The 17,675-nt window shown below is 50.5% G+C and overlaps 8 protein-coding genes across 8 annotated transcripts; 6 read left to right on the top strand and 2 right to left on the bottom strand.

Moving 5' to 3' along the window:
* Nucleotides 1-533: 533 nt before the first annotated feature.
* rpt1 (proteasome regulatory particle base subunit RPT1) lies at nucleotides 534-2,041 on the bottom strand (the record flags this gene model as incomplete). Its single annotated transcript, XM_056614014.1, has 4 exons — nucleotides 534-1,413; nucleotides 1,471-1,700; nucleotides 1,759-1,873; nucleotides 1,947-2,041. The coding sequence occupies 4 exons, from the start codon at nucleotides 2,039-2,041 to the stop codon at nucleotides 534-536; spliced, it is 1,320 nt and encodes a 439-aa protein (XP_056479055.1).
* A 323-nt stretch (nucleotides 2,042-2,364) lies between these two features.
* On the top strand, nucleotides 2,365-4,300 carry N7532_001519 (chaperonin-containing T-complex subunit CCT4; the record flags this gene model as incomplete). The annotated part of the gene is made up of 7 exons (XM_056614013.1): nucleotides 2,365-2,412; nucleotides 2,466-2,517; nucleotides 2,570-2,592; nucleotides 2,651-2,680; nucleotides 2,733-2,762; nucleotides 2,816-3,388; nucleotides 3,446-4,300. 7 exons carry the CDS (start codon nucleotides 2,365-2,367, stop codon nucleotides 4,298-4,300), a joined length of 1,611 nt encoding a protein of 536 aa, XP_056479054.1.
* Nucleotides 4,301-5,311: 1,011 nt separating this feature from the next.
* On the top strand, nucleotides 5,312-8,192 carry dapB (dipeptidyl aminopeptidase dapB; the record flags this gene model as incomplete). The annotated part of the gene is made up of 3 exons (XM_056614012.1): nucleotides 5,312-7,682; nucleotides 7,749-8,018; nucleotides 8,068-8,192. The coding sequence occupies 3 exons, from the start codon at nucleotides 5,312-5,314 to the stop codon at nucleotides 8,190-8,192; spliced, it is 2,766 nt and encodes a 921-aa protein (XP_056479053.1).
* A 361-nt stretch (nucleotides 8,193-8,553) lies between these two features.
* On the bottom strand, nucleotides 8,554-9,828 carry N7532_001517 (uncharacterized protein; the record flags this gene model as incomplete). The annotated part of the gene is made up of 1 exon (XM_056614011.1): nucleotides 8,554-9,828. The coding sequence occupies one exon, from the start codon at nucleotides 9,826-9,828 to the stop codon at nucleotides 8,554-8,556; it is 1,275 nt and encodes a 424-aa protein (XP_056479052.1).
* A 1,357-nt stretch (nucleotides 9,829-11,185) lies between these two features.
* N7532_001516 (uncharacterized protein) lies at nucleotides 11,186-11,618 on the top strand (the record flags this gene model as incomplete). Its single annotated transcript, XM_056614010.1, has 2 exons — nucleotides 11,186-11,376; nucleotides 11,447-11,618. 2 exons carry the CDS (start codon nucleotides 11,186-11,188, stop codon nucleotides 11,616-11,618), a joined length of 363 nt encoding a protein of 120 aa, XP_056479051.1.
* Nucleotides 11,619-12,256: 638 nt separating this feature from the next.
* N7532_001515 (uncharacterized protein) lies at nucleotides 12,257-12,514 on the top strand (the record flags this gene model as incomplete). Its single annotated transcript, XM_056614009.1, has 1 exon — nucleotides 12,257-12,514. One exon carries the CDS (start codon nucleotides 12,257-12,259, stop codon nucleotides 12,512-12,514), a length of 258 nt encoding a protein of 85 aa, XP_056479050.1.
* A 242-nt stretch (nucleotides 12,515-12,756) lies between these two features.
* Nucleotides 12,757-13,931, top strand: N7532_001514 (uncharacterized protein; the record flags this gene model as incomplete). The annotated part of the gene is given in 5 exon segments (XM_056614008.1): nucleotides 12,757-12,777; nucleotides 12,860-12,915; nucleotides 12,970-13,192; nucleotides 13,568-13,638; nucleotides 13,649-13,931. The coding sequence occupies 5 exon segments, from the start codon at nucleotides 12,757-12,759 to the stop codon at nucleotides 13,929-13,931; spliced, it is 654 nt and encodes a 217-aa protein (XP_056479049.1).
* Nucleotides 13,932-14,247: 316 nt separating this feature from the next.
* On the top strand, nucleotides 14,248-14,758 carry N7532_001513 (uncharacterized protein; the record flags this gene model as incomplete). Its single annotated transcript, XM_056614007.1, has 2 exons — nucleotides 14,248-14,595; nucleotides 14,618-14,758. The coding sequence occupies 2 exons, from the start codon at nucleotides 14,248-14,250 to the stop codon at nucleotides 14,756-14,758; spliced, it is 489 nt and encodes a 162-aa protein (XP_056479048.1).
* Nucleotides 14,759-17,675: the final 2,917 nt, after the last annotated feature.

Genomic DNA, 17,675 nt, shown 5'->3' with positions numbered 1-17,675 from the left:
GTCCATTGGCTCGTTGAGCCAAGTCTGAACTTAAGACCATGCATGCCAGTGCCATAGCTCGCTCGCACATCCTGCGGGACAGGTGTGAGGGAAGTGTGTGTGCATGCACTGCCATCCCTTCCGATTTCCCAATTAGGTCCTGTCCAGTTTCCTACTCCTCAATTTTCCTTCTCTTTGGTTCGACTCGAAGCACCAAGCCTGTTGAACGCGATTGGTGGCTCCGACCAGGAAAATCGTGACAGACCATGCGATTTCCTGTGGTCAACGTGGAATTACGTACTAGCTTAGTCCCGTGTCTGGTAATATTAAATCCTAGGAGAGCATTAAAGACCCCCCGACTTGTCCGGAGACTCGTGAAGAGATGACGGGAGGAACTATTCTGCCAAACAGCTCTGGAATACGCGATTCATGAACATATTGTAGATTATAAATTCGTCCACAATGACGAGGCATAAGGCCTCAAAATGATAAAAAATAGAGGTGATCGTACAGCCTATCCGCAACGCTCCATGCAAGAACCAACATTCAGACCTTTAGTTGTACTGCATGTATGTCGCGGTCGAGTTGAACTTCAGGTTGCCCTTGATGACCTTCTCCACCGATGCCAGGAAGTCCTTCTCGGTGGCCACCTTTCTTCGTGCCCGAATAGCGAACATGCCGGCCTCTGTAGCGACACTGCGCAGTTCGGCACCAGTCGCGTTGGGGCACAGACGAGAAATAAGCTCCCATCGGATGTCCCGCTCCACGGACATGCTCTTGGCGTGGATACGCAGAATGTTGGCTCGTCCCTCGACGTCGGGGAGCGAGAATTCGATCTTTCGGTCGATACGACCAGGACGCATCAGGGCCGGGTCCAGTGTGGACGGTCGGTTGGTAGCGAACATGACCTTGATGTTACCACGAGCGTCGAAACCATCCAGCTGGGTAATCAACTCCAGCATAGTACGCTGGACTTCGTTGTCACCACCGGCACCATCGTCGAATCGAGCACCACCAACGGCATCGATTTCGTCGAAGAAGATAATGCAGGCCTTCTTGGTACGGGCCATCTCGAACAGCTCACGAACCATACGAGCACCCTCACCAACGTACTTCTGGACCAGCTCGCTACCAATGACACGGATGAAGGTCGCGTCGGTTCGGTTGGCGACGGCACGGGCGCAAAGAGTCTTACCGGTACCGGGAGGACCGTAGAGAAGAGCACCCTTGGGCGGGTCGATACCGAGGTTCACAAATCGCTCTGGCGATAGCAAAGGCATCTCGACGACTTCTCGTAGCTTCTCAATCTGTTCCTTGCAACCACCCACATCACCGTATGTGACATCGGGCTTATCTTCGACAGTCATCATCGTCACGCTGGGGTCGATCTTGGGAGGGAGTGGCAGCATGATCTGGTACTTATTCCGGTCGACACTATGACGCAGGTATCAGTATACGGAAGTCCGTAATTTTTCTAGGTGGGATACTCACCCGACTCGCATGCCCTCCTCGATATCTGTCGGACTCACGCGCTCCCCTAGATTGACAACAAACTTGGCAATCTGCTTCACGTTGATGACATATTTGCTCTTGTCCGAATCCTTCTCATCCTGAATAATCTTTGTGCAGCGAGCAACCTGCAGAGGCTGCTCTTCGGCCATTCGTTGCCGATCGGCGGCAACATCCCAAAGGTGTGGAGGAGCAAGACCCGTGTCGGATTCCTGTAGCGCGCGTAAGCATCGGCCATGGGGGTTGGAGATAGCTTGGACAGCTAATTACCTTGACGCCGATCTTTTCGTTGACGCTGTTTTGCTTGTCTTTGATATCCTTTTCGAGCTTCTTAAGGGCGTTCGCGTAGGGAGCGGCTCCGTAGGTCTTCAGTACTGCGATATCACTGCGAACGACGTCAGTCACCATTACCACCGGAGCTCGGGGACATCTCGAGTCGTTGCATGGCAATAACTTACTCGTCTGTGAGGGGTGTGATCTTCTTCTCTGGCTCTTCATCGTCGGCGTAGTTCTTCTGGTACTTCTCCCAGTTCTGGCCCGTGGCGCTAGGCATGGTGAGCTGTGGGCAGCCTAGGACTGAGGAGTTGGGTTGGGTTCAAAGACTAAAAAAAGGGAGTGGCAGAAAAGGCGAGATGAATGGGAGATGCAGGATCGTGGGATCTCCGGAATTGACGGGGGATGGGGGTAGCTGGGAATCGCGCGGCGAGGTGGTGATGTAGCAGAGCTGCGGTGGCCGAGCTCAACTCACTAATCAGTGCCAAGCTTCATCACCGCCCCAGAACCTCGCAGAATTTCCTGTGTGTCCTCCACCTCCGCCAACTCAACTTCCCCTTTTGTCTTTCGAAATCGGTTGCTTTTTGAATATTCACATTCAAGATGGCGACTACAGTGGCTCCGGGAGCCGCTGGCAACAACACCTTCAAGGTGCGATTCCTAAAAAAGCTGTTTGTGTGGTCCGATTGCTGAATATCGTGCAGGACAAGGAGAAGCCTATGGCCGTGCGGTCATCCAACATTCTCGCTGCTCGAGGTATGTTGCCAATGCTGAAACGTATGATAACTCTTCGCTAACCATTTTCCAGCTGTGGCCGATGCCATCCGAACTGTATGTCGATTGAAGCTATTCACAAACACGGAGATGAGGGGCTAACGCGGAAAAACAGTCTTTGGGACCCAGGGGTATGGACAAGATGGTAGGTTTTTGATCACACCTCGATTTTGGTTATAATACTGACGCTGGCACAGATCCAAACTCCCAAGGGAAACACCATTATCGTACGCAATTCGCCCCTAACCTCCGATTGACCCCTCCGACTAACTCCCCGCAGACCAACGATGGCAACACCATGCTGAAGGATATGAGCGTTATGCACCCGGCCGCCCGGATGCTGGTCAACCTCAGTGCTGCACAGGATGTAGAGGCGGGTGATGGTACCACCTCCGTTGTCGTTATCGCCGGTAGCCTTCTGGGCGCCGCCGAGCGCCTGCTGTCCAAGGGCATTCACCCCACCGTCATCTCCGAGTCCTTCCAGCGCGCCGCCAATGCTGCTGTCGAGATCCTCCACAACATGTCCCGCCCTATTAACCTGACCGACCGTGCTACCCTCCTCCAAGCCGCCTCCACCTCCCTCTCCTCGAAGATTGTCTCCCAGCACTCTGGTCTTCTCGGCCCTATGGCCGTTGACTCCGTGCTGAAGGTTGTCGACCCCATGACCGCTGATAACGTCGACCTGCGCAACATCCGTATCGTCAAGAAGGTTGGCGGTACTATTGAGGACAGTGAGATGGTTGATGGTCTGGTGTTGAACCAGCCCGTCATCAAGAGCAGCAGTGGCCCAACAAGAATTGAGAAGGCCCGGATAGGTCTCATTCAGTTCCAGCTCAGCCCTCCCAAGCCTGACGTAGGTGCTACTGTTCATATTTCGCTTCTACCGAATGGCCGCGCTAACCCATATTAGATGGAGAACCAAATTGTCGTGAACGACTACCGCCAGATGGATAAGATTCTGAAGGAGGAGCGCCAGTACTTGCTGAACATGGTCAAGAAGATTCAGAAGACCAAGTGTAACGTGCTTCTGATTCAGAAGTCCATTCTCCGCGACGCCGTTAACGAATTGTCCCTGCACTTCCTTTCCCGCCTCAAGATTCTCGCCATCAAGGACATCGAGCGCGACGAGGTTGAGTTCCTGTGCAAGAGTCTGGGCTGTAAGCCCGTTGCCAACGTTGACAGCTTCACCGAGGACAAGCTCGGAACCGCTGACCTAGTCGAGGAGGTCCAAGCCTCTGGTGCTCGCTACGTCAAGATTACTGGCATCAAGGCCCCCGCAGTGCCCATCAACCAGACCGTCTCGATCGTCGCCCGCGGTGCCAATAGCCTGATCCTGGATGAGGCCGAGCGCTCCCTCCATGATGCCCTCTGTGTTATCCGCTGCCTCGTCAAGAAGCGTGCCATGATTGCTGGTGGTGGTGCCCCTGAGGTCGAGGTTGCTCACTCTCTTGCCATGCGTGCCCGTGAGCTCACTGGTACCGAGTCCATCTGCTGGAAGGCGTTTGCCGATGCCATGGAGGTTATCCCCACTACCCTGGCCGAGAACGCCGGTCTGAACTCGATCAAGGTTGTCACTGATCTGCGCTCCCGTCATGCGCAGGGCCAGCACAACGCTGGTGTCAGCATCCGCAGCGGCGGTGTCAAGGATGATATCACCGAGGAAAACATTCTCCAGCCCCTGCTGGTCAGCACCAGCGCTATCGAGCTGGCTGCGGAGACTGTGAAGATGATCATGAGAATTGACGACATTGCTCTGTCGCGGTAGATGGCTTCAAGGACCTCTGCCTAGAGCTGTATGATGAAATGCGATGCACTCGCGACGAGTAATTACTGCCAAAAAAATATCCGTTTTCACATAGATTCCTGGAATTGAACACACTTGAATGTGGATTTTTTTTTATTAAGATTGCTTCTATTCTGCGACGGTAGCAGGCACTAACCTACAACTGTAGAATACATGTAGCTACTTCCGTCTGATCTGTTACGAAAATATGTAATTTGGTGTAGAATCAATTTTGGTTGAATCAAGTTGACAAACCATTCCATGTCCCAATTGACACTGGAATGGCAATTATCGCCTGGTGTCTCCTCACAGGCCTTACGTACTGCACTGTGAGTGTAGTGCCTCGTGGAGTCGTGCCGGTTGCTGCGGTCGGTGTTCCAGTGTCCCGGGGTATTCAAACCCCGACGGCAAGCCAAACAAAGAACCGACCCGGCAAATTTCCACCTCAGAAATGCTCCCGGCTTAACTTCTTGATACTGATGATCAATCTTCTCCCTTCCGATCAGTCTTCCTACGTGTATTATGGCTATAGACGATGCACCTATTATAGAGTCCGTTCAAGGGCCGACTTCTAACCAGTGTAGTCCAACAGCATTCAAACGAGTAGCTTATGCTCCAGCAGTCCAACTCTTATTGAGGACCACATCGGGACAAGCTCGACTCACATCTTCCACTGGCAATCCAATCCTCGCCACCCACTTGATCCAAAATAGGGCTCAATAATCGGCCCCATGCTTTGTCCGATTTGCCAAGGGGGCCTCCGCCTCGTTCGATACGAGATGGCTGCCTTGCTGTTTTCAGCAGCGACGTGTCAACTGTCTGTCCCGCAGGCAGTCCTTGCCATAAAAAAACCATTCGATCTAGGAGAAGTGCCTGTGATATATGATTGCGAGATCGAGTGCTGAACTAGCGCGAACCCCGGCTCCACCGTTCCGCCCGATAAGACGGCGATCGGGTATCCCAGCTGCGCCCGGAGCTTCCACCACCGCGACCATGGGGAAGCTCGACGACGAAGGTGTCCCCGAGGCCGTGCCCTTGACTCGCAACCGGTCGGGCTCCCTCGCTTCACAAACAACGACCGACTCGGGTTTGTCCGTGGCCTCCGCAACGTTCCTCGACGCTTACAAGGGAGAGATGTTCGCCGCGGCGGGCGATGAGACGGAAGATCAGGGACAGCCATACCGCGATATAGAAGATGGAGGAGACCGGGGCACTGAGGAGCCGTTCCTACCCGGCGTAAAGAAGACTACGTCTTCAAGTCGTATGCGTCGGGTTCTATGGGCGTTGGGCTCACTCTGCGTGGGAGGTTGGGTGCTCGCGTTTGTGCTGTTCCTGACCCAGAAACGGCCAGAGACCGCGGCACTTTCCTCGGCCTCTACCGTGAGCGTCCATGATCCGCACTCGGCTACAGGTGGTTCGAGCTATGGAAGGCCGGTGACCCTGGAGCAGGTGCTGGCGGGACAATGGTTGCCGCAATCGCATGCGATTTCGTGGATTGCGGGGCCGAATGGCGAGGACGGGCTCTTGGTTAAGCAGGGAGAAAGTGGCTCGGGATACCTGCGAGTGGAGGATATTCGCAGCCAGAAAAACGAGGCCAGCACCTTCGAGACGAGAGTATTGATGGAAAACTCGTATTTCTGGGTTGATGGGGAACTCGTCAGTCCTGTCAAGACATGGCCGAGCCCCAATTTGGAGAAGGTCTTGGTCCTGTCCAACTACCAATCTAACTGGAGACACTCTTATTATGGAAAGTACTGGATCTTCGATGTTGCCACGCAAAAGGCAGAGCCGCTGGACCCCAAAGACCTGAGTGATCGAGTACAGCTGGCTACTTGGTCGCCGCAGTCCGATGCCGTTGTCTTCGTCCGGGAAAACAACCTGTTCCTCCGCAAGCTGTCATCCTCCGAAGTCATTCCCATCACGAAGAATGGCGGGGCCGATCTCTTCTACGGTGTGCCCGATTGGGTGTACGAGGAGGAAGTGTTCTCGGGCAACGTTGGCACTTGGTGGTCCAAAGATGGGAAGTTCCTTACTTTCCTGCGGACGAATGAGTCCGAGGTCCCCGAATACCCAGTTCAGTACTTCCTCTCGCGTCCGTCAGGCGAAGTGCCGCCGCCGGGTCTGGAGAACTACCCGGAGGTCAGACAAATCAAGTACCCCAAGGCCGGAGCTCCCAACCCGGTCGTCGATCTGCAATTCTACGACGTGGAGAAAAATGAGGTGTTCTCCATCGACATGCCGGATGACTTTGCTGATGATGACCGTATCATCATCGAGGTTGTCTGGGCATCCGGGGGCAAGGCCCTTATTCGGGAGACCAACCGCGAGAGCGATGTTGTCAAGATTTTCGTGATTGATACCAAGCCTCGAACTGGCAAACTTGTCCGTTCAGACGATGTTGCCGCTCTTGATGGAGGCTGGGTTGAGCCTTCGCAGTCCACCCGCTTCATCCCGGCAGATCCCAAGAATGGCCGCCCAGAGGATGGCTATGTCGATACTGTGATCCACGAGGGCTATGACCATCTCGCCTACTTCTCACCGATCGATAACCCTGAACCCGTGATGCTTACCAAGGGTGCATGGGAAGTAGTCAAGGCACCTTCCGCTGTCGACTTGACGAGGAACCTGGTCTACTTTGTGTCGACGAAGGAATCGCCCACTCAACGCCATGTATACCAGGTCAAGCTTGACGGATCTGACCTTCGACCGCTGACCGATACCTCAAAGCCTGGTTACTTTGATATTTCATTCTCCGAGGGCTCTGGATACGGCCTCCTCAGTTCCCGGGGCCCAGCAGTCCCATGGCAAGCAATCATTAACAATCAAGGGGACAAAGTCGAATACGAAGCTGTCATCGAGGAGAATCCGCGCCTCACCGAGATGGTTGAAGATTACGCACTCCCCGCGGAGATCTATACAAACGTGACAATTGATGGCTACACCCTTCAAGTGCTCGAGCGCCGACCGCCACACTTTACCCCGTCCAAGAAGTACCCAGTGCTCTTCTTCCTATATGGTGGACCTGGCTCTCAGACAGTTGACCGCAAGTTCACTGTCGACTTCCAATCATATGTCGCTTCCAGCCTTGGATACATTGTTGTCACTGTCGATGGTCGAGGAACCGGATTCATTGGACGTGAGGCACGCTGCATCGTCCGTGGCAATCTGGGCCACTACGAAGCGAATGATCAGATTGAGGCCGCCAAAATCTGGGCCGCCAAGCCCTACGTTGATGAAAGTCGATTAGCTATCTGGGGCTGGAGCTATGGTGGTTTCATGACTCTGAAAGTCCTCGAGCAAGATGCCGGCCAAACATTCCAATATGGCATGGCTGTGGCGCCGGTCACAGACTGGAGATATTATGGTGAGCCCCTCAAAAAACCTGACCTCACAGGCCCAAAATCAATATACTAATGCGCACGCCTCATAGACTCCATTTACAGCGAGCGCTACATGCACACCCCCGAGCATAATCCTACCGGCTTTGACAACGCGACAATTAATGACGCAGCGGCTCTGGGCCAGAACACACGATTCTTGATAATGCATGGTGTTGCAGATGATAACGTCCACTTCCAGAACACACTTGTCTTGATTGACAAGCTGGACTTGGCGAACATCGACAACTACGACATGCAAGTGTTCCCGGATTCAGATCACAGCATCTTCTTCCACAATGGACACACGCTCGTCTATGAACGTAAGTCATACCAGACTCTCCTCTGTATAACTGAAACTAATCATAACAGGCCTTTCGAGCTGGCTCATCAATGCGTTTAATGGCGAGTGGCTTCGCATCGCGAATCCGAAACCCCAAGAGGATTCGGCGTGGAATCGGGTGAAGCGGTCTTTGCCATTGAGAATTCTTGCTTGATTTATTATTGTACCTCATTTCGGTTTATAGATATCATTATTGGACACCAAATACAAATGTTCACTCAAGATTCCAAGCACCTTGGCGATCCCCTTTGCACTATGATGGCCAACCTTGGAAAGCAAAGTTTCCTGTACACAGCGCTCACTGACGGTAGCTTATTCTTTAGTCGCGGAGTCTTCTACCAGATTGTTGCGATCTCTGCTGTCATGGTTAGTCACTATTTGAGAACAGGTACTAATCGGGTAACTCACGGGAGTTGATGATTTGGCATAAACCAGGCCAGGAAGACAGCAGGTACAGAGGATGCCAGTGCCGTATATGTCATATATCTTAGTACATCGGAGAACTTCGAGCTTTATTAGCTATTTTCAATATCGGCAAGGTGGAATTTGAGAAAACTCACAGCCAAATTCACCGCAATTCGTTCTGGAGACCCCCAGTCAGGCGCAACACCTTGAATAGAGTTCGACAAGCTGTTGATCAATGCCGGCGTTGCTTCGTCCCCGAGGTGGTGCTTCAAGGCTTCCCCGATGGTGTTCGTGTATATACCACCCGCAATACAAGCACCAACACTCGAGCCCAAGAATGAGAAACAAACGACCAATGCGGTGATTTGTGGCATCTGTGCGTGAGGCACAGATATCTGAGCTGGGACCAGCAGGTTGGTCTGCATGATACCCGATCCAATACCCTGTATGACTTGCACGAAGAAAAGTTCAAAGTGAGAATTGGATGCTCCTCGAAGACGAACCATGACGCCATAACCGATGAGGCGAATGACGGCACCGACGATCACCAGCCACTTATAGCGGCGCGTCCACATCATGAAAACTCCCGCTATGATTGCCATCAGGCACTGCATGACACCATTTGTGGCATTATAGAATGTGGCGTTTCGGGCTGAGAAATTGCGCGCCACTGTTACCCACGTGTAGAGGTATGTGTGGGTGCATGAGAAGCCCAGAGAGTCCGTCGCGATGAGGAAGAGACAGAGACTTATGGTGGAGTTCTTGAAGTACGAAGGCGGCATGAATGGGTGGCGGGAGACCATGCGTTCGTGGAATGGGAATGCTATTAGCATGATGGTTCCGATGACGAGGAGCGCGTCGAGATATGGGGTTTTCCATTTGCTGGTTGTCGTGGCTGCTAAGGTCAGTGGTACCAGGATCATGGCAAACCCGCCGCTGAACAAAACCACGCCACCCAGATCAATCTGGGAGCAGAACTCATAGACCGATATGCTCTGTCGTGTCACGAAACCTATCTTCTTTGCCCGTATCTGGTAATACAGAAGTGTGGTGATGATGAAACTCGCACCGAACGGCATGAGAATGGCAAACATGCCAATACCCCAGCGCCAGCCGATCCCGCTCACAACACTGTCTGCAATGAAGCCGGCGATCCAGGGCGTTACAAGGTACGGGGTGAAAGAGACCCCTATAGCGAAGCCACGCCACCGGGCATTGCTGATGTCCGAGATGATGATGTCGTTCATGATGTTGGTTCCGGACTGTCCCATGACATAGAAGATGTACCCTGCGGCATAGGTATTAATCGTCTTGGCGGATGCCATGAGGATATAAGAAAGCACGTAGAAGCTGATGGTCATCATGTATGTTTGGCCGCGACCCATAACGTTTGAGAGCTTTGCGATGGGCGGTTTAAAGACGGCAAAAAGCACAGATCCGGCTGTGCTTAGCGCTGCAAGCTTCGACAGAGCATTGAATGAGGATGTTGAGTAGTTGTTGTAGACATATACAGTCGAGTTGTCCAGCTCACTGGAGACTCGAGTTAGCAGAAGTCCAGCATATCTGATGTTTCGAACACTTACTAGATTATCATGATCATCGCCAGGCTTCGCACATGGTTAGTGAGTGATGGCTTTCGAGATCTCGCAACCCGAAACTCACCCGATGATGACAAGCCATTTTCCCTTTCTGCCCCAAGTACTGATGATCGCTTCAATCCCTGAGAGGCTCGCACCTGTCTCGGTCGTGGTGGCCCCTGCGTCCGTTTTCGTTTCCACGGTCGGACTTGAGATCTCGACATCTGGACTGGACAGCCCCAGCCCAGCCTCGTTGGGCTTCATTGGCGAAACCTAGACTTCCTTCCGAGCGGTATATACAGATTCCACCACTGTGGCTCATCACATACGCGGGCAGGAGTCCAAAGTCCGAAATGCTCGAGACAACCCCTTTTGCCAGCGTTATGCAAGGGGGCACGACCGACAGGAATCTGATATCTCGTGCGGTGTCGAACAGTAAAGTCCTGTTTCAGTCATTCGCAGTCACGTCATGTTATCTGAAGGGTTCTTGGCGAGACCGGAACGCGCCGCACCTTAAGGTGTTTTGGATTCTTGAGTCGGTGTCCGAGCACGGAAGCTTAACTCCTCCAGCTGACTCGCCCTGCAGCGAGAACTAGTGAAGAGAAAGCGAGAACTAGTGAAGAGAAAGCGAGAACTAGTGAAGAGAAAGCAAAAAGGAAGACTCCTTTATGCATGGAACGACAATTATTGCTCGCAAAGGTGGTTCTTCGGACGCTTTACAACTAGGTCGAGGCGCTGTTATCGGGATCGACTTTGCTTTTTCTAACCACAAAATGGAACGCGGAGGTACCATGTTTTAGTGCTATCTCTCGACCCAATCATGGATGCGAGATATGTCATACAACGTGATAGCGATGCCGAGTAGTAAGCATGGCAGTGACGTCTGTGATGGCTTCTCAGCGCTTGTTATGATACTACGTGGGTTCACAATCTTGTCGGTCGGAATAGCTTCAATTTTGATCGCTTTTGGTTGCCCCGGGTGAATGTATTTGGTTTGCCTTAGGTAAGAGTGGTCATCATGGTGCGCATTATTCTCGGTCGGCGCTCTGGCAGAAAAAAGAAATTAGCTCTCTGAACTGAAATAGAAATGAAGTTGCGCATCAATAAAAACAAACCTCGCTGCGCCGGCTTTTCCGCTTCTCCTTTCGTTTGGATCTCCATCGGCATGATGGAAATGCCGCTCCGTGAGCTCAATAACGCCTTGTTGCTCGAGCCGCAAGAGTCTGATCTCCTCTTCAAGTTCTGGAATGAAGTCGTCGGCGTCGATACTATTTTTGCTGGGCCTCACCAAATGGCGGCTTGGGCTCATGAGACGCTCCTTTTCTCTTCTCACTCCAGTTATTGGGCTTCTCAACGGTCTGTGGGTTTCCCCTTCTGCACTCCTGCCGATGCGAACTTTTGATCTTTGCTCTCCCTTGCTGTCTAGTACAGATATACCAAAGCGCCGCTCTCTCGAAATGGACACATCTATTCAGCGTCATAATAACGCTCGAATCGCCCCAGGCATTGTGATAGTCATGATTCTCGTCCACGAGGCCCCTATCACGGCGCCTTTGCGCCTCACATTCGATTCGAGTAATGTCAGCTTCAAGCTGTGAGGTATCCTCCCGCGGATTTAAGACCCCCTGTGCATCCACGATCAATTTATCCAGTCGTGCAATTGCTTGGTCCCTTGCCGTGTCATCTGAAGTGGGAACCGGAGCTTGTGCTGAAGATTGGGGCGCAGGCACAGAAGTCTGTGGAGCCGTAGTCTCGGGCTTGTCAGTAATGTCGATCTTTTCTCCACGATGCCGTTGACCAGTCGAGGATTCTCTCGAGGCTGCTCCTTCCCTTGCTCCTCTTAGAGCACTTCATGGGGTTGTAGACTGTCTGGATATTCGGTTGTTTGCTGGTCGCAATATATCGACCCATTCTTGCTCTCGTTGTACCCCCTGCTCGTCTGGAAAAGATTCGACATCCCGCTCCTTCGCATGCTTTTTGGTAGACTTTTTGTTCGTCTGAGACAAAAAATTGTCGGTTTCCTCAAGAAAACTAGCAGCTGAGAGCTCGTTTGAGACTGCCCAGGGAGTAACCCGAGGTAGCTACCAATGCGTTAGCCCATAAATACTTCTCTTCTGCGAATATGCTTACCTTTGCTCTAGCTCAATGAAGTCAGTTATATGGACCCCGATTATGTGGTCCACAGATGATACAGCGTTCGTTGCTTCGTGTACGTCGTATGAATCCGATGGCTCGAATGTCGGACTTTGGTGCGGATCAGCCGAGTCTCCAGATCCATCAGATCCATCTATCACGAGCTGTTCTTGATCCTCCAGCTTTTCGGATTTTGTCGAATGATAAGGCTCGCCTTCTTCGTCGAGCTGGATCGTGGGAGCGCAAAAAGCGCGAGCTCCGAGCTCTCGAAGATGGCGGCCAAGATGTCGTTCAAAAGGTTTCCCTGGGCCAACGGACAGATCACAAAGAGGACATGACACCGAGCTACCTGCCTCATTAAGGTCTGAGTGTTCATTTTGCAGATGCGTGTTCCATTCGCGACGGCTGTCGAAAAGCCGATGTGGCGTTCGACAGTCGGCAAAAACACGTACATACGGCATCAGGTCTTGGGAAACATGCAGTGTCCATGAATGGCTGTTACCCACCTTGATGAGGAGAAAGCAGTATGGACATTCGAAAAATTTCCCATTCATTGAATAAGTAAACTTGTAACATAAGGTCCAGGTATATATTCCCGAAAAAATGCCTGTAAAGAACAATGGCGTGTGGGGAATACTGTATATCAAGTAGAGTATTCGGTCGCGACAACTCGAATCCACTACTGTTGGAGTAAATATCCTATAAGGAGCTCGCCCCAGCTACACTCCAGAACTATGAGAAGAATGCTAAAAACTGGATTCTGTAAGAAGGAATTACTTCAGCACAGTGATCGAATCATACTAATCGCTTGAGCAGATGGAGGCTTTCTCGGGGTGAAGCGTCCGATCCCAACTTTCACAAAGATCAGCCAATTCCAACACCACAAGTCCTAAAATCATTTGTTGAGTACTATGTTGTGACAAGAGAGAAAATCCCCACGCAGAGCTCCACATGCCAGAACTTCATCAAATTCACATCTCCATGGGAACGAAAAACTTCTTGTTCTATCTCAAAGGAGGTCAAGGACGATGTTCTGAATGTAAGTCAAGTGTATATTCTGCAGCGTGCCCTATAAGGATAATTTGCTCTAGCTAACGCCTGGAAGTATATAAGGACTGAGTTGACAAGTAAATGGAAGCTTCCAACAAAGCCACGAGAGCGATTTATGGTAACAGCCAAGGACATGGACTATCTTATTCGAGGTATTTTTAATGACGATTGGCATAATTACAAACATAAGAGATCGTATCCAGAGCGCGAGCGCACTCGCATTGTTTTGTGCGTCGGGTGCCAGAGCAGGTGCTATAGTTGAGTCGAGTGCTTATCGTAACTCAAATGACTGCCTCTACTATAGGGTTTGTTCAATGCCTAAGACTATCATGCGCGGTAAAAAAGGCTAAGAAAGTATTTGAAGCATCTGACTTTCAACATAATGCGGAGTTCTCGTGATGAGGGTTTAAAACGTTGGGTGACAATTTCGCCTGAGTTTCTTAAGGGATGGCGCTATCATGACGAGAAAGATCTGTGAGTTTCTAGGTCTCTATTCATTTAAGAAGAATCTCGTGAATTCTAATATAGAGCACCCTGCTCTTGGGATGAGCTTTGTATTTTGGGTGATAGTCCATGGGGTCGCAGATGGGGCATTTAAGGGCCTCACAACAATGGCAGAAGTTCTCTCTATCATGCCCCCCAAGTGGCGCGAGTCACTCACCCTTGAGTGGAACGAGAACAAAAAGGAATTGCCTTTCTTGCGGATGATCAATCATGACGGCCCCTAAGGAAGCAGGGCGCTGACATTCTTGCTCTGCAGCACAGCTTCTCAAGCCTGACGCAACGAATGTGATTCACGGATATACTACGTGTGCACGGAATCTGTGGAGGTGTTGCCAATCGCATTGACCGTAAGGTGTCAATACATAAAACGGAAAGCAGAAGTCAGGCTAACACATCACAGCCAAGGCATCTGAAGCAGCTCGTGGTCAGGCTCTCGACCATCAAAACCACAGTACATTCCTTAAGTACCAGTCAGTGCTCAAGTCTGTCGACATCCAGTCATCATTCTATGATATAGAACCTGACTACGAATCTCGCGACATGGAGCAGAGTCTTGCCCATCACAGAGATATCAATATGCCTCAGAGGTTAGATGCGGTCACAATCACAGAGTTTACAGAGTCAGAAGAGGTCCAATCTCTAATACAGAGAATACGTCACCTAACATCTGAAATTTCTGGGAAGCCACATCTACATGAGCACCTTGCAAAAGAGCGATCGCAGCTTTATACAAGGAAGGCAAAGCTACTAGCTGCTCGGAAGAGCGAGTTTATTCAGGAGTGGTGGAACTCCTCTTATGAGGAATATGTCTCTGGAAATGAATTCACAGAGCGTGACAGAACGTCATTGTTTGAGATCTACAAAAAGTATCTTCCAGAGCGCACCAGAGTTAGAGAGCTCTTATTTACAGAGACAGCAATGGATAGAGAGATTGACAGAGCATGCCTTGAAGATATGGTTATCCTTTGTATCTCTACTGAGCGGGTTGCATATTATCCAGGGCTTTTTCCGAAAGAGAAACAATGTCCAACCTGCACTCGTTCTATGTTGAAGTATGATCTATTGTCCCTTCCCGGTTTAAATACTTACCTCAGGCTAACAAAACTAGTATTCCGAAACAGGGAAGAGCGAAGCATATATTACAATGTCACAGACGATCGCTTGGTGGGGCAAATTACCAACGACGCTACACAAATAACATGCGAGCCCATCGGCGTGTCCCCCGCAAATTTGTTGAATTTTGTTATCTCTGCGCAAAAATATTTTGCGAGGAAGAAGAATGGATGGCGCACTGTCGAGAGCATCTCAATCATCTTCACCCTCGATGCGGGAGTTTGACATTCCGGTATACACTCGTTGCGCCAGGGTTCTGCCCCTTTTGCCTAGGGGACAAAGAGAAGAGACCAGATGAGAGATTCATGCAGTGGATGACCAACTCGACGCTTCCGAATCACATCGACAATCATTTGGATAGTCTAGAAGGTTCAAGAGAGCTCGGTTGTCCACACCCGTGCTGCCAGGGAAAGAACTACAAGAGCATACAGGATCTTAATCGGCATTTGCACGATGCACACTCTCTCGAGGAACGAGGTTCTAACTGTGTTGGCCGCAAAAGGAAGTGGCAGCCAGATCCAAAGCCTGAGCTTGAAAAATCTCAGGAAAGTCACCGCCATACCTCTGTCGGAAAACCCCTCGCGGATTCTCATCTCTACGAAGACACTCCCCTCAACAAAGAAGTCGGACAGACCAGATTTGACGGATTGGGCGTATCTGATACGGAGGGACTTATGAAGCTCGTGGAAGAGTTTATCCATTTCCCTGAAAGTCAAGCCAGAACAGAATAGTTTTGAGAAGATATGCATTTGTTGATATTCTGGGCGCCTCAGGTTGTTGATTTCATAAGATTGATCTTACCATGTCATTCATCTTTATATTAGCCACCAAGAGGCTCTTCTACTCGTATAACTATTAATATTAAGGCTGGGCGTTCCATAATGTTGTAGAGCGCAACGAAGTACTCTCCAGCCACGGAGTTGTTAAGTCATATGACTCACTTTCCGGTGTTCTCCCCCCCCCCCCCCCCCCACACCTTACTTTCCATATCGTAGATAGCTTCATCATCAACAAATTTAATTCCTTCATCGCCTTCTTTTTCAGGAATAATATGAAAGGGTGGAGGACAGTAGATGCTGCAATCGGATTAGTAGAAACAGCATTTAACCAACCATCCTCACTCTACTATCAACTCTGAAGGGGATGGTGATGATGGACTGAAGATCCATATGATGAAGCTATCTAGGCTATGCAAAGTTAGGATAATGTGGGGTACGCCGCGCTAACACGTCCTTCTAACACTCTCGGTGCTACGTAGTGTAGTGGGGAGACCCTCTCCCCCTACTACATGGGTGCCATCCAGGCTATGTGGCATAGCCGGGAGTATACGGTGGCCGGATAGCTAGTTCTAGAATACACCTTCTTACACCTCTCCGACCTGGCCCCTAACATTTGGGTTTCTCGCTATTTCTTGATTGCTACGTGTGTTTTGTGGTGGTTTTTCTTCTGGATCGACCCGCACGTCTCAGCGCGTGCTGCCATCGAGCGTTACCCCTTCACTAGTTAACTAGTGAAGAATGAGGAATGCGCGGTGGCAGCCAGTAGGCCTGGATTATCGACGGAAGCACGAGAAACCAACCACCAAACAGAACAAGGAAGCCTGCGGTGGCGATGGCTACGATGGATAGATGGCAGATACCGGTGGGAAATTTATCATCAATAGGGAGGTCAACAATTCTTCATTTCGTCGGCGATGTGTGTGTGTGTAAGATCTCAGTCTGCTACGAATGAGACGAACCTCACGGTCACGGTCTGGTTAAAGATGCCACATTCATCAGGCACCAAGGCAGGACTTCCTCTTTGGGAATTGTAATGTTGAATGGCAATCCCCCACTACATTATGAACATTTGAGTTATTTCTACTTACACAGTACGTATCTCGGAGTTCACCTCCCTAATACAGTGTATTTCGTAGGATCCAACGATAACACGGCCTTTGCATTTGCAGAAGGATATGGGGAAACCTAAAACTATAGGAGAAAACCCACATCAAGGCTGAATGAAGAAAATTGCTGCTGGTACAAAGGTGACAGCAATTAAGAAGATCTTTCAAGCCACACAGTCGTACCCATCCACCATTAATGACCCAGAAAGAAGCGGCCATAAATAGCTCACATTTACTAGTGGATTATGAGCTCGAGCCACACAGTTATCCTTCTTCGCAGAGGGAAACCACCACTTACACCCTATCGATCGCCATCTGTTAGCACTGGCCATATGGTTATTGTTCTTCAGAGCGGACGCATCACTTACAGTCTTGTCGAACGCCATCAGTAAACCCTGGCCACACAGTTATCGTCCTTCGCAAAGGGAAACCATCACTTACAGCCTATCGATTGTCGTCCGTTAGCCCTGGTCACATGGTTATTGTCCTTCGTAACGGGAAACCATCACTTACACCCTATCGATCGCCATCTGTCAGCCCAAGCCTCACGGTTATTGTTCTTCGAAAGGGGACCCATCACTTACTTGCTATTGTGCGCTATCTTTTAGCTCTGGTCGCACGGTTATTGTTCTTCAAAGAAGAGGATCGTCACTTACAGCCTGTCAATCGCTCAATTAGCCCAGGGAATATGGTTGTTATTTTCCAAAGAGGACCATCACTTACAACCTATCGATCGTCGTCCGTTAGCCCTGCCCGCACGGTTACTATTCTTCAAATTGGGGAGTCATCACTTACAGCCTATTAATCGCCATCCGTTAGACCTGGCCACACGGTGATTGTTATTTGGAGAGGGATCCATCACTTACTTGCTATTGTTCGCTATCTGTTAGCTCTGGCTGTACGGTTACTGTTCTTCAAAGAGGGGAATCATCACTTACAGCCTGTCAATCGCTCAATTAGCCCAGGCAAT

This window comes from Penicillium argentinense (genome assembly GCF_028826775.1).
Source record: "Penicillium argentinense strain IBT 30761 chromosome Unknown utg000002l_segment0_segment0, whole genome shotgun sequence".
NCBI lineage: Eukaryota > Fungi > Ascomycota > Eurotiomycetes > Eurotiales > Aspergillaceae > Penicillium > Penicillium argentinense.
The sequence above is the reverse complement of the archived record's forward strand: the minus strand, read 5'-3'. Positions and strand labels throughout refer to the sequence as shown.